Source organism: Hoplias malabaricus, chromosome 10 (genome assembly GCF_029633855.1).
Source record: "Hoplias malabaricus isolate fHopMal1 chromosome 10, fHopMal1.hap1, whole genome shotgun sequence".
Lineage (NCBI taxonomy): Eukaryota > Metazoa > Chordata > Actinopteri > Characiformes > Erythrinidae > Hoplias > Hoplias malabaricus.
Window position 1 is genome coordinate 24,993,022 of NC_089809.1, and position 24,336 is coordinate 25,017,357.

At 38.2% G+C, this 24,336-nt stretch overlaps 1 protein-coding gene across 4 annotated transcripts in view; it reads left to right on the plus strand.

Annotated features, from left to right (window-relative positions):
- The window catches only part of plppr5b (phospholipid phosphatase related 5b), an 80,268-nt gene that overhangs the window by 32,056 nt on the left and 23,876 nt on the right, over window positions 1–24,336 (plus strand). For all 4 annotated transcript variants that reach the window (XM_066683751.1, XM_066683753.1, XM_066683754.1 and 1 more), the window contains one exon: window positions 19,202–19,334. In XM_066683751.1, coding sequence (XP_066539848.1) covers window positions 19,202–19,334 — 133 coding nt within the window. The remainder of the gene's footprint in view (window positions 1–19,201; window positions 19,335–24,336) is intronic.

A 24,336-nucleotide genomic window follows, 5' to 3' on the forward strand; every position in this document is an offset into this window, starting at 1 on the left:
TACTGCATTTAAGTTTTTTATATTGCATTTTTATACAGACGTACAAAGGTTATTAACGTTTAAATGTGAACATGTGTAGACATGTCTTTGAGCTAAGGTCAGTGTTAGCTTTGGAGCTGTGTGACTGCAACACTACCTGCTGCACCACTGCTCCACCCACTGTAAAATGTGCTAAAGTAAAATATCTGTCATTCAGTGTGACAGTTATACTGAGTTTTTAATATTTTAAAAGTATTTTTAAATATTAAGACCACTATTCCATTCTAGACTTCTTTAATAAGAACAGTAATTACAATGAATATTAAGAATTATGTTTTTCTTTATAGATGCCATTATTGGTTAAAGAGAGATCAGTTAGGTATTTAATGTGTTCTGGTTCATTACGAGTTGTTATTATGGCTTCATTAGCTATGTTTTAATATTAAAATGCTTTATGAATATATCGTAGGACTGTCACCCCCTCCAGGGTGTATTACCGCCTTGCGCCCAATCATTCCGGGTAGGAATAAAATTGTCATACAGTGCAATGGAAAAGTTTGCTTAAATTAACTGTAACTATGAGATATATATTTTTTTATTGTGAATGCAAGAGAGTCCAGGCCTGCTTCATAGAAAATGTTAATAGAATGTTTAGCAAAAACGTCTTGTATACAAATAAACAAAATCCCAAGATGCATAAGATTACAAATAAGGCACAGAAAATTCATAAGCAAAACATTATATTAAAAAAAAGTATACAACCATTATAAACATTTTAATTTTTTTGGTACTAGGGAACACCCTATGCGTCTTACACTCATACATACATTGTACTATAAATACTAGATTAGATCTTTTTTCATCATCCTTATCTGTCCTGTAATCTGAGGAGGCATAATGAGATTCCTGACTTTGTGTATGTCTTAAGTGAAGTGGATATATCATGAAAGCTTGGTCCTTTCATTACCATGAGCTCTTTGATGCCAGCCTCCATAGTGATGCAATGTGTTCTGTGTTTGATGTTGTAATTAACTTGCCCTTGTTTCAGATGCTAAATGACACCATGCATCCACAACAGCATCACGCAATGTCTCAATTAGGATGATGCTGTATGCATGGCACACACTGCTAGGCCTGTCTGTAATCACCAGAATTCTCTTCAATTACACATCATCATTGCAGCCAGTGACTCAAATGTTGTTTTATCACTGAGAATGCTGTGAGCTGCCTCTGCCCTCAGCTTGATTTCAGTAGATATTTCTTGAAAGTGAATGAGAACCATCTGTTAGTTGTACTTATAACTGACCATCCACCATGCTTTATATATCTTGTCTTTTTCCATTTCCTACCGCTGTAGCTGGATTTTGAAGCATGCTTATTCTTTTAAAAGTTGTCAGCTAGGGCCCATATTTATCAGTATCCACAAAGTAAGAACGCTGATCTGGGATTAGTATACACACTTATATACAGCTGAATAGAACTCCATAATCTGAGAAGATCCACTTGAGAAGCTTCCCAGAGTGAATGTTGATGTGGTATGTTTTCCTGTCATTAAAATCATAGTAAATAAGAGATGAATCCGATCAAAAATTAGCACTAATTCTACTTGGAGAAGCATCTTGAACACAGGCCCTAGTCTTAGATCAATCTTCTGCTATTAGATGCTTGATAAACATGGGGACTTGCGAGGGTGTTTCTCATTTGCTCTGTTGGAAGGAATAACTAGAGCAGTCTGTGTGACTTTTCACACTTGGATAATTACCTTTTACTTTTTTGGTTGATTTTTTTGAAACCAGGATTCCTAGCTTTCCTTAATTAGTGACAGAAAAAAGATTGATAGAGATTTTTCTATTACAGGCTTGCCAACAGATGCTGCACAATTGTGTTTGCAGAGACACACCAATGTATACAGTCACATAGACTTGTGTAGAGTGATGCAAAGCTTGCATGTTTCTCTTGAGAGTGTAAAATATCAAAAGATAAAGGGGGATGTCCAGCTGCAGACAGATGTGTATCAAGCTCAGATAAACAAATAGTAAAACACTACCCAATTAAATTTTTCTAGCATTTCAGAGTTAGTGTATGTTGTTTTTGTATGATCTGACATATGCCGATTTATGTGGCTTTTCATAATTACATATTTGCCTCAGTCTAAGTTTACTTAATTTGTGACCTATATGATTGTATTCATCCTAAAAAATGGTGATCAGCATGAAATTTCTGATGGCTCTACCAACCACAGTGGAGCCTCTCTGAGAGGTGCTCCACATGCTTTTAATCTGTTTCTGTCCTTCAGTGTATAATCAGGATTGGAGCATGTGCACTATGAATTGCCTCTACATTCATGTTTGTTCATTGGCAGGGTAAGAGTTTTTATATACTGTCATTTCTTTTGAGGAAATTGCCTGTGCTGACAGGGAAAAATATCATCTGCTTGCTGATCCCAGTGGTATTGTAGACTCAACATTTGTAGATAAAATTCTTCACTGAAGGAGGTGGTAGGCCATACACAGCTCGAAATGTTCTGCAATAAGCCATCGGGCAGACAGAGCGAAACTCTTCTAGAGATGAGTAATAACAGAATCAGCTCACGTTCACTTTGATATAAGGCCGAAAAAATCATTTTGGTTCTGTGTAGCAGCACTATGACACTGTCTGAGCTTGATACCCTCATTGCACATGCTCTTCTCCACTCTGATTTGTGGTTTCTGCAGCTAGCAGGGCTGAGATGAACAACACTGTACACGCCTGAATTTCACTAAAGTTTACAGAGTTCTACCATATGGAGACCAATCCCACTTCAAACTGAAATAAAGAAAAGTGTGGGGAATAATCCTAATGATCCTTTTCTAGAAGTGGGGTGCAGTGTAGCAGTAACAGTTCAGGATCATGTATCCTAAACAGTATTCTATGCTTCTAATCATGAACACTGTTTTGTTGTTGATATCTCACAAGGAGCTGAAATGTAAAATGATTATAGCAATGTTGGATTTTTCATAGATAAATAGTTTACCACTCACCGTGGTATTTGTTGTAGTTTAAAAGGTACCATCTGTATTAAACTGCAGCAAACACAAGGAGTACAAATGATTACGCACATCATTTAGATTATTAGAGTACTGTAATGATTTTGTCCCCATTTCACATTACTTTTAATGGTTTATGTTATTATGTTAAATTAAGCATAAAATTCTCCAACAAATGTAGCGTGTTAAATTATTTGATGAAAGCAACACATGATTAAATGGACATTTAAATCACGTAGCACCATTGAAGAACGTTTATTCAACAAACCCGCGTGGCCAAAGATGAGAAGAAAACATTTTGAGAAAATATTTTACTTCAAATTCTCACATGTATCCTGTGTATATCCTCACTCACTCTCATTTACTGGGGTTGTAATATTTTGTATCCATAAAACAGATTGTATTGATTAAATTATTAACAGCACGCATCTAGTTCACATCAAATTACCAGGATAATTTGTACTTTGAGCACTGAGTAATGATCAGTTCATAGACTGAATGAAGAACTAGATTCGGTATACTTGTAAAATTTTTTAATAAAAGTACAGTCAACTGTTTAATTTAAGTTAGATCATTCATGAATAATCCAACATTGCAGAAATTAGCATAATAATGTTCCATTTAGTCACACTTTTGCCAGAACTATTACAAGATAAATGCAAATTTTGCCACCAAATATAATCGCATTGCACTGTAATTGTTCACATAGAGGCTTAATTAATTGTCACAAACAGAAATATGTAATGTTAGGAGATAAATCTAACAGCTATCCAGTTTTTGTTTTCTTTTACCTTGTCAGATTGTTGCTGGTTCAGTAGTTTATGTTCATACACAATCTGTGCCAGATTTAATGTTAAAACTTTGTGTTTAACGTTAAAGTGTTTGTTTTACAGTGGCTAATGCATGTTGTTCTAAAACAATTGTTTGAAACCTGGCAGAGGAAGAACACATCAAGGCAAATTAATGAGATTCATAATTCATGTCACTTGTAACTGGCCATTTGTCACTTAATGTTGTAAGTGCATTAAGGAGTTAAACGTCTGGTTGCAGAACAACTTCCTCAAAATAAATGAAATGAATAAAGTTTTATTAGTTGGAAAGAAGACATCACTTTTTCATGTATCAAATTTCTCTGAAATTATTTATTAAATAAATTATGGTGTTGATATCAAACCATGCCGTTCAGTTAAAAACATTGGCTGCCTCCTAGATTCGAGTCCCACCCTTGACTCTCATGTTAATCTAGTCACTAAAACTACGTTTTATCTTCTACGGAATATTGCACGCTTATGCCCCATGCTTAGTGACAGTGATGCCAAAATGTTCATGAGTGCTTACATTTTTTTTAGTATTGATTACTTCAATTCACTATTCTGCAGACTTCCAGTTAAGTGATTAAGTCGTCTTCAACACATCCAGAACTCCGCAGCTAGGGTTCTTACTTCCACCAAGCATACAGCATATATTACACCTGTTCTCCATCAGCTGCATTGGCTTCCTGTTCAGCTTAGGATTAAATACAAAATCCTTCTTCTCACCTTCAAGGCTCTACATGGTCTGGCTCCTTCATATCTCTCTGAACTCATTTCTTTGTAGTGTCCTTCCTGCTGTCTCTACTCCTCCCCCTCTGGTCTCCTTACTGTCCCCTCAACTAAACTTTCTACCTTGGGTGGCAGATCTTTCAGTGCTGCTGCCCCTAAATTTTGGAACTCTTTCTCCTCTTTTTCGCAAGTGTTCAACTTTATCTTCTTTCAAATTACTGCTAAAAACCTCCCCCTGTTAGAATTGGAAGATGAAGGATTGGATGCTTTATTTACTAATAAGGTATCAAACATAAAAAGGAAGTAAACATACTCTAAGGAACAATGGAAGCACTACAACAAGAAAACAAAGCGAATGTTTAGAAAAACACTAAGATACCAACGGTGAACATAAACACACAGACATTTATGACCAACAAACCTAGACTAGGGAAAATGACTTAAATCCTTACTGTCTAAATGTGCACACTTGTGAGCTTCTCACATCATGTGATTAGGGGTGTGGCTGAACAGAACCGCAACACAAACCCGACACACATGTCAGGGACCAAATGTTGCAAAGGAGAAGACAAGCAACTTAAAATAAACAGAAAAAAGTGTGTGGGTTGGAGTTGGTTCTTATCTACAAAAGGGGCACTTCAGAAAAAGTTTGGAAGCAATGTTCTAAAAGGTGATGCTTGCTACACAGTTATATATATTTACTGTATATGGAGATGGGGGGGAAAAACTTCTCTCACCGGTTAGTTCATTCTAACCTTTACACAGTCTAGACTGTGAGGAGTGGCGAAGATTAATATTCCTTTTTTGTGCTTGCCATATTTATAATAAAAACATTTTCAAACATTGTATTACATTTGTATGAAAAAATCTAATTATTATTTTTGTTCAGGGATATTCTGTCTCTGAGTACACCAGTGTAAAAATATCAAGACACAAACTTGTTTGTCATTAGATATCTTCAAGGGTTAAATAGCTACCCTAGAGCAAGAGGTTCATTCTTATATATTTTTTTGTTTGTTTGTTTGCTTAGTTTTTAACAAATAAACACTAACTACTTAAAAAAATAGCTTTTTCAATCTCGTTATCTTAGGTGCCTAAATTTTTGTTTTGAAGTTCATTGCTCAGAGAGTTGTTAGGATTGGATTCGCTCTTTAAATCTGTGTCATATAAATTGTTATTGTGCTGTATGTTAGGCATAAACATTGGGCACATAAATACACTCATGACAAAAGCTCAACACCATTCATTGCTCACAATGTGCATGTGATAAAATAATGTGCTGGGCAATGGAAAGCCATATGCACTACACATGAGGTGTTCTGCTTCTTCCTTGTCTTTTTAGCATCATACAGACCAGTAGTTCCTAGATAAAAATCACTCTAGGACAAGGACTGAACCCACAACCAGCATCCAAGCAATACTGCATCAGATGGAGGTCAAGGATGTTGGATATCAATGCCAGCTGTATTACCACCTGATTCCCATCTGATTAGTTTTAGATTGTTCACCCCTGATACACTGGTGTAATCATGATACAGCCTGATAATTACATTTTAAAGCCATTGGCTACTGCATGCTTATGACTTTTGACCATTGGAATACTGTTATCTAGACTTTAAGCTATGCACAAGCTGTCTATATGAAACTGACACATATTAACTACATCAGGCCAAACCACTGTATATATCTAATAGCTCAGAACATTCTGTGTATAGTCAGATAGACTACACTTGTAAAAGTGTGTTTACACTTCCTCTGCAGCTAAAAAGTAAGGTAAGGCCCTCTTACCTCGGCAGAGACTAAACGTAAAAGATGTAAGGACCAGCATTCCCCAGAGTGCAAAGTGAAGGCCAGAGGCTTTAAGCTAATGCCCTAAGGTTCTAAAAACTATCCAAGACAAAAACTGCACAAAAGTTACTTGCTGAAATTAGAAAACTTTTCATCACACTACTAGTGACAAGGGGATTTCATATAGATGTCACTGCTATCTGCTGCTCAATCTCATGGATTGAAGCCACCACACACTGGTTTTTAATTAATTCTGAGTTCAAATCCTCAGGGTTCTTTTGCCCTACTTTCCTGGATTGTATGAAACACAAGGGCGACAAAGGTGTAATGCATACTTAAACACACTCAGTTAGCCTATATTCACTAGGGATATCTTGGCCAGATAGGAAAGATTGGTACAGCAGTCCACTGAGATACATTTTCATTGATTCCTATAGTCTACATTAAGCCTAGTCAAATAACCCACCTTCTGTTAAGTTTCTTTACTCAGCAATGTTCTCTTTATGTCTCAGTCATTGATGGGATATAAACATACTTTAACTACATATTTTAATTTCTCAGTGAGATAAATTTTTCAGACTTTAATTAGCAATTTAATCATCTGTATTGTGGAACTTTTTTTAACATTGGCGGGGGGAAGCCAAATATATTGTTACATATTTGAATTCCAGGGTTTAAACTGTGGTTAAGCTAGTCGGGTTCATTGAATCCATGGATTATACACTGAAATATCATTACGTGAGGAATGCCTACTTTGTAGCTACACTCAATGTCCATTTTATCAGCTTCAAAGACCATAGAGGAGCACTTTGTAGTTCAACAATTACAGACAGTGTTTGTAGTACAGACTGCTATTTTGGTGTATGATATAGCCTATGCTAAAATAAATCAGAATCATTCAAAAATAATGAAACTGAAATGAACAGTTCAAAGAGATTACTCTTCATCATTCCTTAAAAAATGGTAATTCATCAGTTTTTATCATAATAATTGATCAAATAAAAGCTAGTTGCTTTTCTGAAAAATAAGGTTAAATTTTTGATACATTGTATATTTGACTGTTACACTTAGCTGTATGATTTTCTTCATTTTAATTTTGAGGGGAAAAAAAAGAAAATGAATACTTTTTGCAGATTATACACTCTGGAGTTACAAAGTAGTAGTTGGCAATCTAGAAAATCCTAACCATTTCAATTGGCTTTACAAATGTAATGATTGTAATGGGCACACTGCATTGTAGGATCAGGGGAAAAATAGACCTAGTGTGTGTGTTAAACTCACTGCTTATAGACTGCACATCATCTTGGCTTGAGAGCTATAGTTCTAGGTCATTTATACTGCAATACCCATAACAAGCGCTTCTGTGTTAAATGAGCCTAACAATTTAATGGTTGGTTAATGTGGGCCGTTAGAGTTAAAGATCGGGAAAATAAATGAAAGCTTTCTACAGGGAATTGATGGCAGCAATATCTAAAACCTAAGCTGGTGCAGAGCCGATCAATTGGCCAAATGTATTATTTCAGCCAGTGATGCTAGATTCTGGACTGGAGTACCACTGGCCTGCATATTATAGTGCTTTCTCTGCTCCAACATACCAAGTTCACTTCACGAGCAGCTTCCTAATTAGTCCATGGGTTGCATCAGGGGCTTTGGGAGCAGGAGAAACTATAAAATGTGTAGTACCATGGTTTTCCAGGACCAGGATTGAGAATCATTGATTTAGCCTATTTGAAATGTTCATAAATAAGAGATTCCAAAAAAGTAATAATAATAATAATATATTGCACATTTTCAGGAACCCAAAGATGCCTACAATTTGTAATACACAATGGAAAAAAGATAAGTTATGAAAAAATAACAAGTATAACAATTATGAAAATATCATTTAAAATTAGATTTAAATATGGACAGAGATTTAAGTTGGTAACCAGTGGAGGAAGACAATTCCAGATTTGATGCACCAATCTAGAAAATGCTTGGATACTAAGCCTTGCAGGTTGTAAGGAAGACAGGTGAGTAGCCCATCAGTGGAAGACCTGAGTGTATGGGATGGTTTATAGGGAAGAAGAAGATCAGACAGACATGGAGGGAGATTGTTAGGAGCTTTTTTTACCGGAAGCCAGTGAATATGTTGCAGGTGTAATATAGTGATGCATGCGGGTGTGGAGATGTGTGTGACAATTTTGGATTATCTGGAGTTTGAGAATGGAGGAAGAGCAGATACCAGCGAGAAGGTAGTTACAGTAGTTGAAACGACTGGAGATGAAAGATAACTGTTTCAGCAGCAGATTGAGATTAATTACAGAGTTGATGTGGGCACTGAACTAGAGAGTTGAGTCAAGGAAGACACCCAGATTACAAACAAGAGAGGATGGAAAGACGGATACCTCATCAACGTAAAGAGTTAGAGGGTGAGTTTTATTGAGAGTCGACTTGGAGCCAATAAGAACAGATTTGTTGCTGTTTATTATGAGAAGGTTTTGTTTGATTAGTGATAAGCAGGTTTCGAGATGAGCAAGGGGTGGATCTTAAATGAATTAATTACTGATATATTTGGGTGTCATCTGCATAACAAAGAAAGTTCTGTATTTATCCTCTCAATATTTACCATAAAACACAAAATGCATGAAATGTACTTCAGTTAACTTAGTAATAAAGATCACACAGGGCACAGTTTCCCAAAAACATCTTTGTGCTAAGGTCATCTTAACAGGAAGGGAGATTGTTCAGTGTGATGTTCACTCTACCACTCAAGAATCTTCTTTCTTCAAAGATGTTTTTGGGAAACCCAGGCTTGACCAATAAAACAAAAACTGCATGGTGGTAAATAGTGAACAAAGGAGTTTGTAGCACTTGGAACATATCCTAATGAACAGTTTGATCCCTGTCCCACTACAGTGAGTATGACGTTTTGTGCCTTGATTTTGGAAATTAAGCTGCATTAACTAATAGTGTTTGATTTAACTATAAAACTGTCCTCTGTGTTTGAGATCACTTAAAATGTTGGCTTAAATTATGGATGCTGAAGGTATGTGAATCCCTGTGGTTCAACTGCTACCTGAAATTCTTACACTGCCAAAACCAGTAGAACAGATAAAATGAACAAAAAAATGTATTGGTGAGAGAATGTCAAGGTTTCAAGAAACTAGGGCAGTCTGACACATTCCATTTTTAAAGAAACACACTATTTGTAGCCACTAGCCAGAGCTGGTCTGATCTAGATACATTGCCTATATATTCTTTTATTATTGGCTTGCATTTTTGTTTTTAAGGGAGGGTATGTCAAATCTCTCTTCTCAGTCTGCATGAAAGAATCTCTTTGGAACTTTCTGTTCTTAAGTTTGTGGTAATACATTGTTTTGTTAGCCCCATTTTTACCTGATTTCAAGTAATTTAGTCTGAGTATTCATAAGCCCCACAAACCAGTCTCTCAGTTTCTGGATTTTTTGTTGTTTCTGAGTGTTTACACAAGATATCATGTGTGTGTCTCATGAATAAAAACATAAATCGGAGTGTGCCAGCTGAAAACAAACCATTTGAAAACATGTGAGGGGGAGGGAAGCACAATATGCGTTATAAATATTAATGACATCACTGATACTTTTCCAAGCTCTTGGCTGTAATTTATGGAGAACTACCAGAAAACCTCTAGCATTAATTCCTGTTGTCTAGCAGGAGAACCTCTACGATACATCCCCATTCACTACCGGAAAACCCTGTAGGATACATCACAGTTCTGCAGGACCAGTGAATTTAGCGAGTAAGCCTTGGTGTAAGTACAAATGGTTTCTAGGTTGTATAACTTAATTCCCAGTTATTATGCTGAAATCTTCCCATCCCTTGGTTGTGTTTAATTCCCTGACCGTTCCACCTCAGTGGTCTTAATTTATTTATGACCTTATGCAAATCACCCTCTTTTTGAACATCCTACTCGCAGTGATTAGTATTTCAGTGCACTTGCCAGTTTGAGGGCGACTGAAATATTATCCTGTGGTCCTCTGAAAAAGTAATGAGTGAAAATTTGCCTGGAGCAACTAAAATCTCAACGCCTAGAGTTGGCTTAATTTTTAAAGGATTTTGTCCCTCCCCATCCAGTATGCTTATGAAAGACCTCAGTAACCTCACATTTTAAGCACCTTATTTATAAGAGAAGAAAGTAAAAAGAGCAGCTACTTTTCCTTTACCTGACTGATGAGCACAGTCTGTGGTGCAGGCTTTCTTGTATTCGGTTTTACAGCAACATTGTGAGCTGTGTGCTGCTAGGAAATGGATACGCAGCATGCTGTTTCTTCTTCGTTAGATCTGGAAAATGGAGTTCCTATTTGCTTTCTATCAGTCATTTCACAGGTCACAGAGACTCTGACAGATGTTCAAATGCACTAGCTCTATGATTCAGCCTTAATTGATCTCTGCTCTGCCTTTTTGGCTATGGGTAATGTAAATACTTTCTTTCCCAACAATATAGACAGTGCATATGGCTTTACTGATACCATTTGTACTGGTATTATTTTGAACATTTAAGATAACGTTCACAGTTAAAAATGTTTTTGTGGTAATTCAAACAGTGGATGGAAACTTGGACAAGTTAAATTTCAGCCACATACAAACAACAGTCTTTTTGTCTTTAAACATACAATTCCATCTTAAAACATGCAGAGCTTCTGAACGAAAACAAATCAGAGAAAACAGCATTTTCCCACTGTCTTAAACGTCCTCTTTCAATGAAGAACTGTCACTATCCCTGATGTGCCTGTTTCCATCATAATTGAAGGACTGATTGTTATCAAGCCATGTAGAGTGGGCCATAAGTAGCATTTATCAGCATCACTGTGAGTGCATATTAATGCTTTCTCTGTCTGTCTGCATCTTTCTCTCTTCCTCTCTGCCTCCCTCTCTCTCTCTCAGACCAGAGATTTAGACTTTATATAGTATAGAGTATCTAAACTGTATTGGCATATTGACTGACAATACAGGTGCCAAAAAGGTTCTTGGGAGGGATGCCATAGGATAATGATTTTCTATCCACTAGACAGTGGTTCTTAAATCAGATGGTTTTGAGAAAAATGTGGGCAGTCTAGTGATAGCTAAAGAGCTTCTTGAAAATCACTGACCTAAAGAGTCGTTCTATGTAGGGGTCTATAATAAGAATGCCTCTGAAAAGATTGAATATGCAGAGTTTTTCACAGCTCCATATATACTTCAGCAGCCCAGACATGTTTGATGCCCTTGTTTTGCTTTTGTATTTTTGCACTGGAGCTACAGAGAAACAGTCAATAATTACCAAATTCCTTTCCATAAATACACTCTCAAAACACTCACTAGGGATTGTTAAATTTGGAAAGACTTTTTTTTTATTGTTTAGATTTCCAGAAATGTTTTAAAATAAACAAAAATTCATGCTGTAGCAACATTCAACAGGCAGCCACTAAACCAGTGGTCGCCAACCAGTTGATCGCAATCGACAGGTCGACCTCCAAGACAATGCAAGTTGATCACGATAAACCATGGCTGCTTCAGTTATGTCATTTAAGTTACTATAGCTGTGTCATTCTGTATCTGCAGTGGGTCGCGAGCTACTTAAGCAGGGACACATAGAGCCGCGGTCACAAAGGGTTCGTGTCCACGAAAGCTGACGCGCAAATTTGTGTCCCTGACCAATAGTGCTGCGGCTCTGCATCTGCCCTGTCTGATCCAACACGATGGCATTTTTGGAATGCTGAAGCAAATAACAGTAAGCTAAGATCGTATAATGCACCGGAGGAAAACACATATCCAATGAAAAACATGAAAACATTAAAAATTGTGGAGCATGCGTAGGGCTGCTGTAGGATCGTTATCAGTAGCACAACATGTCAGAACACCTGTTTCCTCAGGCACTAAGTACCACAGCCAACCCTCAGCTGTACATTAATGAAGTAAGTAAACAGTTTAATTTTATGTTATTGGAGGCGATGGGGACGTACACAGCTTTGTTTTTAAGCAGCCTAAGCATGGCATTTACGCTGGTAGATCTTTCATTTGTTCAGATTTTAAAGGGTGATCTTGTATGTAAAAAGGTTGGTGACCACTGCCCTAGATTGTTTAAAATGGCAGTGCTTGTCTATACAGTAAACTTTTCAGTTTTATAGTTTACACTAGGTTATAAAGTGCGGTAAACCACACCACCAAGTCTATGTGACCTTATAGAAAACCGGGACAAGACAATAGTTTTCGGGATATTGTGCCTAACGAAACATGGATTATTAAAACAACAAAAGTATCTTTGATAAATAACTAAGTCTGGGCTAAATATTCCTTTTAAAATATTTTGTAAATGTGAGTCTGAAAAGCCTTTTGTTTTAAGGAAACTTGGCAAATTTGAAATGTTCTATTTCAAACTTTAACTGTATGACCAAGGCAAGAACATTTATTTTTAAGAGGGTAGGTTAGGTTAAACACTAACCAGGAACTAAAAGCAGCTACAGCAGCTGCAAAAGTGGCTGTCCCAGCAGAGCTGGGCCCCTGCAGCAATCACAATAGAGTCTTGGAAATGTGCTGTATTCTCCAGGCGTGAGAGCATAGGTATAGGCTTTGGCAGAGCCACTTCCCCTTCTCTGCTCCTGAAGCCTCATCATGGCGTGTGATTGCAGTGGAGGTGACAGGCTGCTAAGGCTGTGCATTGCTGTAGCAGAGGCTGCTATCAGGGGAGATGGTGAGCCTCACTCTCAGAGCTCAGAACTGAGGGCTTAGCCTCTGTTTGTTCTCATGCAGATTAGCTCTTTGTGTAAGTGCTGGTATGGTGTCACTTCCATCTGTGCGGACCTGTTCTCTTTTATACTGTTTAAAGAATGAGGATGGTATTTAAGCCTGCATGTCAGCTCTGTGTAGAGTGTCTTTCTTTGAGCGTTAGCACAATGTTGCCTAATGCAGCATATGAATCATATGTAAGTCACAGATGTCAGCGATATGCAAGTGAGCATTCAGATCAGATCTGCTTCTTTTGAATTCTCAGGAAGGTAGCACCCGGGCCAGTCTTTGTTATTTGTGATAAGTGCCCTGTGAGTGTTTTGACACATCCTATATTAGGTCAAGGATTTGAAAGCAAAAATATTAATTGTATTTAATTAGGGCTGCAACAACTAATCGATTAAAATCGATTGTTAAAATAGTTTGCAACTAATTTAATAATCGATTAGTTGGGTCTAAGTTATTTTACACATAGGTACAGTTGCTACACGTGACGAACTCTAGAAGAAGGGTTTGGAAAATGCCGGAGGTGGTCACAGCAGAGGATAATGTTAGTACAAGCAGAGAGAAAAATGTACGACCCCAGTCATCAAAAGTATGGGAACACTTTACATTAACGCCTTCAAGGAACAGTGTTAGGTGCAAAATGTGCACAGCTGATCTCACATGGCACGGCAGCACAACATCACTGCATGAGCGCCTGAAAATGAAGCCTGTTGGAGCTATGTGTGAAAGAGATTAAGTGTAGTAAGTTAATTCTAGTTTTTCTCTCACTCAATGTTACTAGAGCCTGCTAGAGTAGTTAAACAACATTTGTTTTCTTAGTACAATGATATTACACTCGCGTTTAGCGAACAAGCCTCAGCTTCCCCCCGAGTTTTCTCTTATACCTTAAATGTGTCAGCTCGACCAGCAGTTCCAAAATAAGCCATAGTTTTAGTCAAGCTAACGTTAGCGACAAGTTCTATTTTTTCTCTCACTCAATGTCACTAGAGCCTGCTAGAGTAGTTAAACAAGATGTCTCATTTTTAGTAAATTTATATCACTCTTGTATTTAGTGAGTTTTCCGTTCCACCTTAAATGTGGCGGCAGTTACATTCAGAGTTTAAAAAATCCAAACATTTTTTAAAATAATATATTTAAAGCCTTTTTCAAGGTCTTTTTTGACTGGCATTGTGTGTTAGTGTTTGAGTATCACAGCCAAGTGTATATTACATTATAAGTGTATATTACATACGTTGTGTTAAATATTGATAAATATAAAATTAATGTAACGGTTGGGTTAATTCTTCATGTAAACACTAATTTTTAATAATGGTAGGGTGTGTTTTCCTTATAAAATTACAACATTTGTTCTCTAAAATCTTAAATATCTTAACAATATCTGATCATATGTGTTAGATGAAATTTCCATTTTATTCTCAGCACATGGCAGCATCACCCAATATCCATTTATGTAATTTCAATTTGCCTGCATTGTTGTCTGCATAGGGCGGCACGGTGGCGCAGCAGGTAGTGTCGCAGTCACACAGCTCCAGGGGCCTGGAGGTTGGGGGTTCGATTCCCGCTCCGGGTGACTGTCTGTGAGGAGTTGGTGTGTTCTCCCCGTGTCAGCGTGGGTTTCCTCCGGGTGCTCCGGTTTCCTCCCACAGTCCAAAAACACACGTTGCAGGTGGATTGGCGACTCGAAAGTGTCCGTAGGTATGAGTGTGTGAGTGAATGTGTGTGTGTCTGTGTTGCCCTGTGAAGGACTGGCGTCCCCTCCAGGGTGTATTCCCGCCTTGCGCCCAATGATTCCAGGTAGGCTCTGGACCCCCCGCGACCCTAAATTGGATAAGCGGTACAGATAATGGATGGATGGATGGATGTTGTCTGCATTTTAGATCAGTAGTTATTAACTTAAAAAAGGTGTATGTTCATATCTACACTTTCTCTCTCACCTCAGATAAAAACAGCCCAGCATTGCTGACTATGTTTTGAAGAAGATCTGCACACTACAGCAAGCAGCTGTTCTCACTGATGGTATCCTGAATATGCTAGTAACAGACAGGAAACCAAATTTGGCTTGTCTTCCTTTTTATCCGATTAATAATTGATTAATTGAAAAAATAATCGACAGATTAATCGATTATCAAAATAATCATTAGTTGCAGCCCTATATTTAATATTATTCAGTATATTTTATTCCATTACTGGCATTTGATAGATGGTCTTATTCAGAGATTATCATTCATTCATTCAATTTTAATTGCTTCACTTAGTGCTTCACTTGCCTCAGTCTCAAGGTGAATCGGGTGCCTACACGGACTCACTTGGAGCAAGGCAGGAACACACTCTTTATGGGGAGCAAGCCCTTAACAGGTCAACACACCCTCACCAGGTCACTCACACCTACCCATGCCGACACAACCCCGGGACCCTGGAGGTGTGTGAAAGCGACACTACATGTTGCTCCAGCGTACCTCCTCAGAGACTTTCAATCTTAATTTTCTTTCAAATGGAAGGTGACTATGCTGTTAAGTGGCCCAAGGACTTTTATTAGCGTGGTATTGTGTGTTTACCTGTGCAGGGGATCAAACCCTAATCTGCTCTGCAGAAAACTGAAGTGCTACCCATTACGCTACACCAACCACAGTTTTTTTTTTTTTTTCATTTATTACAGCAGTGAAATATGTAGCAGGATAATTACTATTTAATTTCAGATTTAAATTAAAGAGGTTATTTGCATCACACTCTTTCTCTGGAAGCACGTAACCCAGATTCTGCTGTGTGGTGAAGCCTTGAGCTGTTTTGCTGATGTTAAAAAAGAGGGATTTGGTCCGAACAGCAGATCTTTCATGCTCTTTTTTAACCTGTGTGTCTCTATGCCAGAATGTGTGTGTCTGTCTGTGTGTGTGTGTGTGTCTTGGTTTCCTAGTTTTGGAAAAGACTATCTGTCCTATATATGTGAAGTCTCTAGGAGCTCATCCATGGGTGAGCAGCGTGAAGATGGGCTCCAGGCTCTCATAAATCACACTGGCAGCACTGGAGTGGCCCGGAGCCACAGCTATGGGTTCCTGTGTGTCAGGAGCAGGCCAAAGCTCTACTGAGCAAGGCAATGGAGAAGACAGGGTCTACTGCCCTGAGACCAGCAAAGCTCAAAAGTTAACAAGCAGGGGGACTCTTTTCATGCCCCTGCAATCTGTCTTATGACTCCAATATACTATGCTTGCAGATGTATTCAGGTTCTTGCAACATTATTTGCAAATATGTTGGCAGTTATGATTCCAATGATCCATTAATAACCAGCAAAAATGTTTATAGTTTGGTTCTATAAATCTCATGCATAACCATAGCTTTGTCCATTATTCTTTTTTCTCCATACGGTTTGACAGGTTTGGCCAGGTTAGCAGGGTAATATTAGCAGACTAGAATTCCAAAAATATATATTTTCAGGGATGTAATACTTAGATTAACTTTAACTCTGTCATTTTAGGACATTGTCCTTTTTTGTTAGTGTGTGTTGCTTTGATCTTGTGCCTGGAATCATGTTCCTGTTGAAAAGTGAATTTTCTCTCAAGCTTCAAGCAAAAACATTTCCTTTTATTACGATCCACCTGTTTTATTCCGTTGAGGTGCCCTGAAGTTTTTGCTACAGAAGTTTTTTTGGCCAAAAATCAAAGTATTATTTTGCTCTTTTGGCAGTTAATCGCAGGCAAGTTTTAAAACTGTTTCAACAGCGGCATCTGAATGAAAATGAGGGCTGAGTGGATCATTTTCCCATATTCAATGAGGGATATTAGACAAGAGATTAGACACGACACCAGTAAACCTACTTTGTTTAATACAACTTGAAAGCGTGATACCTTACTCCATTGGCAGGACACAACAAATCAACAGAGGCAGAAACCATATATTTACAAACAGTAGTGACTAAAAATGTACAGAGGTGGCAGCCGTATCATTGGGAAATTGCCAGTTTATGCCCCAGCGATGCCTCAGCCATCCGAGGCCTCCCTCCATTAATTAGCGTTATGCTGTTATACTATGCAGATGTTAGCTGGCATGCAGGTCTGAATATTTAACACCCCCTTCCAGCATATTCAGCTGTCCAGTTGTTAGTCTACTCTTAAAAACGATGCTTCTACAATGGTCCGTTTGTGAAGGAAATGTTTCTATATAGAACCTTGAAAACTTGAAAAACATTTTGCATGATTAAAGGGTTCTTTGCATTGTGAAGGGCTTCTTCAGATTGATGGAGAATGTATTGTAGATGGTTCTATATAACACCGTTTAGAAAAGGTTTCTATACGGCACCAAAAAGGGTTCCTCTATTGTTACGATGCCAAGCTTTATATGACCATAAATAGCACATTCTTCATCAATCTGAAGAACCCCTTCATGATGCAAACAACCCTTTAATCATGCAAAAGGTTCTTCAAGTGTCCAGGGTTCAATATAGAACCATTTTCTTTAATAAAGAACCTGTGTAGAACCATCGATTTTTAAGTGTGATAGTTATTTTAAAAAACACTTTGGCTGGTTTCATATGTCTTATGAGCCTTTCCTGGCTCATAACATGGTGTCATTAGGGACAACGTAGCAAGCTAATTTAGAGAGATGATTACATTAGATTAAAACATGCTTGAATATCATATCTGGGGATGTGGAGGTTTTTTTTTTTTATGTGGGTTATATGATTTATCCCCTAATTGCTGATTACTGATCCAACAGTTCTTACTCAAAAATTCAAATGTGTGGATGATTTTTGATAAATTTTTGTTGTCCTTAATGTGGGTTCTGTTGTATATCTGTGAATTTTAATTCTTGTTTCCATCTTAGACTGACTAATGAGCCTTGAGCACTGTGATTGTGATTTTTATCTTTTATTTTTTTAAACCAGAAAAGAGGTAATTACAATAATGCTTTAGAGTTATTATGTGCATTATGTACAATTAAGAGCCTATTTTGTCCTTATTTGTTGTGTGATCTTGTGTGTTTTCAGAGCACAGGAGTTTTTCAGTTAACCTTTTCCTTCACATAGCTGCAGACATGTAACTGGTTTTAGGAATTTCGAGCATGCAAGTTTACAAACATTATACTCACAGCTAGCGCATCATTTAGTGAAAGTATCATTGGTTATTTAGAAAATAATGTACTTTAACACCACATAAGATTAGGATATCTTACTTTTTAAGAAATGTCATCGTTAAGGAGTCTGTTATGGAGGGCTTTGAGAACCACAGACAATGGTTTGATTCGTTAGGATATTTTTCTACTTTAACTCAGATTAAATTTTGCAGTCACGGTTAACAGCATGAGAAAGCTCTGTATTGCGTAAAAGCGGGCACACATTTTAGATTAGACTACGCTTAAGTTAAGTGGCTTTCACTAATGATGCACAAAGAAAATATGCACAAAGCAAGCTACAATTATGATTCATGGTTTGCATATGCGTCATAAACTTCAGCAAAAAAAAAAGAAAAAAAAAAAGTCATTTTTCTAATGGTTCTTTGCAAATTCCAAAGTGTATGAGTCTATAGGCCAAACTCTAAAAAGCTTTAGCTATGAAGCAGCTATCCATGGAGTCCTGCAATGCAGGGAGAGAATAATTGAAACACCTCTCCTATTTTATGCTCCCTTTCTTTTTCTGGTCTCCATTGGCAACGGCAGACACTTTTTTTCAATTATAGCATTTCACACACTAGTGACTGCTCCAGTCTCTAGTTTGCTGGACCACTGTATCTATTGTCTAACATCCCACCTGTTCATGCCCTCAAAACCTGCCAGATAAATGAGCTAGCGTATGTTGCATTTTAAAAAAAATGGGAAAGGCTCATGCCTTGGGCTCCCACTCATCTGCAGGTTTACCTCTGGACAGTAGACACCTGTGTGTCTTCCCTCAGTACCTCAGTAATGTAAACTGACTGCCTAAGCCAAGTTAATCTTCCTCAGTATGGTGTGGCGAATTCAGCAGGTGGTTTACAGATGGAGATTGTTTAAGTGGCTGGCCATACGTTTCATTTTGTATTATGACTTTGTTTTGACAGGCGTGTGACTGCTCGCTTTAGACTGTGAAACTCTAGTTTATTTCTGCAGCCATTAGGAGGGTATGAGTTATTCATTTTCTGTTTTTCCCTCTCTGATTTCACTGCATTTTAGATAACAGTGACGGAAGCAGTGCTGTTCCTGATGCAGTATACATCCAAAGATCTGGACACTAGAAAGAAGACCATAGTGACCGGCGACTGCTGTTACCTCAATCCTCTGGTGCGCCGGACCTTCCGCTTTTTGGGTATGTCATTAGTATAATACAGTGCGTTATAATGCAGGTCATAGCGGACATAGCACTTTGTTTTTAATGCTACTAAAGGTCCTGCTTTGGTCATGTTTCTCAAGCTGATAGAAAAGAGAAAGGATGGAGAAGAGGCTGCGTATAGCTTGCTCTTTTGCTTTCTTATGGCCCTACGAGCTAAGATACTTTAGTGAAGGGGATTATTAGCCTGATCCTCAGAGGAAATCCACTCCCGTCTTTTGTTAAGTCCTGCATTTACACAGTCAAATGGGCTTCATTCTATACTCAACCCTATTTTTCCTCCAAATTACTTCACTGCAATGCATGTTAAATATTAATCATTATATGCACATTCTCTTTTTACATGGAAGCTTTCTAAAAGTCTTAATTATTAGGCATGTAATAATGGTACTGGTTAACTGTGGGCGGACTTCCCATGGAGCCTGCACTTACTGTGGATTTCAAAGTAGCTGAGAAGTGTGCAGTGCTGTGGACCGCAGTGAAGCAGGGATCTGAAGGCATTAGCTGATCAGATGAAGAGTTTCTCCTAAGCCTTCCTCAGAGTGTCAAGAGAATTATCTTAACCCCACTAAAGGCATCTGCTAGATCAGCACTCCAATGAACATGATTCTTCTCACCTTCCCCATTATTCTCAATTTATGCTATCACTGCAGATTACGGTAATACATTGAGATATCTATCAATTGTTTTGACAATTATCAAAGCTGCGTGTTTAACAGAACATTACCACAATGAATAATAGACCCTACTGCCACTTTAACAATCTTGTTAGTCATTAAAAAAACAAAAAAAAACTTACTGTGTCCTTCCCAACAAAAGCTGTTCCCATAGGTGTCTCTGACATTACCTTACCCTTCAAAGAGACACTAACGTTCACACAGTCAATTCCCCAAACACACCTGAGATGAAAATGTCTTTTATGATGTGCATATAAATTAGCCAAAGAAGATATTTTACAGAAATTATATGTAAGATACTCTTGCTTAAGTAATGCGAAACACAAAGGACAATCTTTTATGAAACACAGCAAAAATTATTAAAAAGTGTATTTAAAAAAAAAAGCAATGTCAAAAGATATAGGAAAGACTGCCAAACATTTCCCCATCAGACACAGTTCATAAAACTTTCATTATGAGCGACAGAAACACTTTTACATTTGATCTGAAAAAAAGGTGTCTGTCCAACCTAGCACTGAACAATTTACAATAGCTGATAAAGACAAGCGGTAAGAGACAACAGATAATCTTACAATCGAACCAAGAAGCTGTTGGTGTAATTGGAACAATGGACTGGCCTCCCCAGAGCCCAGAACTCAACAGCGCTGAATTGATTCTTAAGTTATTGAATCAAAAACGTTCTTGTACAGAAAGCTATATTTGAATGTGTAATGTACATATGCACGGTGTGGCTAATGGTAAAATGTGACTGCACATACCTTCCAGATCTCTTTTCTTTTAGAGGGATCAGAAGGAGAATTTAAAATATAATGTGAATTTCCAATTAATATTTCCTCTTTCACTGAGAAGATACAGGAGTTGGACAATGAAACTGAAACACCTGTTATTTTAGTGTGGGAGGTTTCATGGCTAAATTGGACCAGCCTGGTGGCCAGTCTTCATTAATTGCACATTGCACCAGTAAGAGCAGAGTGTGAAGGTTCAGTTAGCAGAGGGTAAGAGCTCAAAATATTGCAATGCACACAACATTATGGGTGACATACCAGAGTTCAAAAGAGGACAAATTGTTGGTGCATGTCTTGCCCGGCGCATCGGTGACCAAGACAGCAAGTCTTTGTGATGTATCAAGAGCCACGGTATCCAGGGTCAGCATACCACCAAGAAGGACGAAACGCATCCAACAGGGTCAGCATACCACCAAGAAGCACAAAACACATCCAACAGGATTAACTGTGGACGCAAGAGGAAGCTGTCCATCGGGAGCTCCACAGGGTCAATATACACGGCTGGGCTGCTATAGCCAAACCTTTGGTCACACATGCCAATGCCAAACATTGGTTTCAATGGTGCAAGGAGCGCAAATCTTGGGCTGTGGACAATGTGAAACATGTATTGTTCTCTGATGGGTCCACCTTTACTGTTTTCCTCACATCCGGGAGAGTTACGGTGTGGAGAAGCCCCAAAGAAGCGTACCACCCAGACTGTTGCATGCCCAGAGTGAAGCATGGGGGTGGATCAGTGATGGTTTGGGCTGCCATATCATGGCATTCCCTTGGCCCAATACTTGTGCTAGATGGGCGCATCACAGCCAAGGACTACTGAACCATTCTGGAGGACCATGTGCATCCAATGGTTCAAACATTGTATCCTGAAGGCGGTGCCATGTATGAGGATAACAATGCACCAATACACACAGCAAGACTGGTGAAAGATCGGTTTGGTGAACATTAAAGTGAAGTTGAACATCTCCTATGGCCTGCACAGTCACCAGATCTAAATATTATTGAGCCAGTTTGGGGTGTTTTGGAGGAGCGAGTCAGGAAACGTTTTCCTCCACCAGCATCACGTAGTGACCTGGCCACTATCCTGCAAGAAGAATGGCTTAAAATCCCTCTGACCACTGTGCAGGACTTGTATATGTCATTCCCAAGACGAATTGACGCTGTATTGGCCGCAAAAGGAGGCCCTACACCATACTAATAAATTATTGTGGTCTGAAACCAAGTGTTTCAGTTTCACTGTCCAACCCCTGTATCTTTTAATCAAGTAATTGTGCCTGTCCCTGTTCCAGAGCTTTCAGTATGAGGTTTGTTCAGAGTTGAGTTACCTGCCTGTTTTCACCTTGAAAGGGATTTTTCTTAAACAGAAACAAAAGAATTTCTTTAATCCTGTATTCATTATACCCTTGACTATTGTTATATTGCTAAAGAAACACATCGTGACATTTCCATCAGCATTTTGCTAGTATCTGTGGTTCTTGTAATCCCAAGTCTTTGCTTGTGAACAGATAGTGTTTAAATGAAGCCATTTGATTCATGACCTAGAGTCACCACCTCTTATTATTTACATAATAACTCTCATAGTGCTGTTCTTCATGAGAGATTAAATTTAGAAAATGGCTGTGGGTCCATGACATGCTTATGCCTAACTTAGAAAAGCTCTCTTGATCTGCTTCCGCTGTTTATATTTCTCTATTCTCCTGCCCCCTCTAAGAGACTCCTTGTTAGGTTATACTCCCAAAATGAAAACAGAGAGCTGGGAAGAATGAGCATTTTAAGATGACTTCAAAGCTTGTTTGTGCTGCAGTGTGTTATGCAGCTCCATTGACCCTCTACTGCAAGTGACTGAGTAACTCAGTGTCAACTGCATTTTTAAGGAAAGAAAAAAGTTATATAAAATTATGTAACTTAAGTTATATAAAACATGTTTGACTGTTTTTTTTTTATTATTGTTATTATTATATAATTTGTAAAAAAGCTCAACCCTGGCCAGAATCACTTATTCCCTTTGATATGCGGCCAAGATTGATTCTCCCAAATACTGAAGAGACTACAGCATAAACTGTTTGAGACACTGCTTTAGTACAACACACAGACACAATAAAATATAATTACTTAACATCTTTGATGGATGCCAAGGTGTAGTTTTTTTTCCTGCACTGAAAAGCCAATATTTATACATGATGGGGCCCATTTAGACTCCCACACTGTCTGTGTGTTTCCATTTGTGGACCATGCTGAGCATTGCACCTGCAGCTTTGATCTGGAGCCAGGGCCCAGCACTGCAGTCTGTTGCAGTGAACCCCAGTCAGCATCAAAGTTATCAAGGCCACCCAGACACTTTCAACAACACTGCCTACATGACAGGGAATGGGATCAATGTGGTGCCAACAGAAGACCTTTTAAAGCCCCAGTCAGTAGTTGCTGTAGCTGCCAGCTAACAACAGCAGCAGCTTTTAACCAACAATAAGGCTGCACCATTGCACACAGTAAAATATATATTCCTCCTATTTTCAGCTCTTGATCAAGCTCGATCAAGAGATCATTTCAGGCAGCCATGGTGCTGTTCTGGCAATTCTTGATTGCTGCTTTAAATCTACACGTCTTTTTTTTATACTGCACAAAGTAATTGAGTGCAATTAGGCACATCAGTCTAATAAGACAAGACTTATCCTCTGTGGCTTGGTGCCAGAATTAGTTTTGCTGTATCTTTTGCCCTAAAAACTGTCGATTTATCCTCTGACTAATAGTATTAGTGTTAATTGGAGTTTTGTTAATGTCATTTAAATGAGTTTTGTTCAAGCCTATGAAGTGACACACTGTTGACTCAAGTCTGATGCCTTTAATAATGGCTCTGTCATTTTAGCTTTTGAGCTCAATTAAGGTGGAAAATGGAAACCTGGCAGTGAGTATGTGACATTTCAGAACAGAGGAAAGAAACAAGGCGTTCTCTACTGCTGACAGTGAAGACTTGGCATAGTTAATGTCTGACAGCAAAATGCTCTTCAAAGTAGGAAATGCTTTGTGTGGATGCATGGACACAAACTCATGACAGGCTGGAAGCCTGCATGGAAGCTTTGGCCAATTATGTTTTGTTTTGGGCGATGTTTTGATTCTAAACGCTATAATCCAGCGACTCCAAATGGCTTTCGTCATGCTGTTCGTGATCAGCTGTTTTTCTTTGTAATTGTGCATTGAATCCAAGTCCAATTTAAATGTATATATTTCTCTCAAATGGAATCCATGCCATACTGAAACAGACCTTTTGTCTCTTTCTTTGAGAGCTTTGAATATGCAGCTTGTCGGAATTGCACAGGGATGCGACAGCTTCACAATGCATTCAACAATTTTGAGATTGCTCTAGAGTGCACATTATCTCATGCTCTGGAAGAGCTAAATTTAAACGTGTTCAGTGTCAGGCAGAAATGTACTTCAATTCTTTATTTGCAGGTTTACATAGAACCATAGAAGTCTTAATTGTTAGACACATAATAATGATAGTGTTTACATGTAGGCACACCTCCA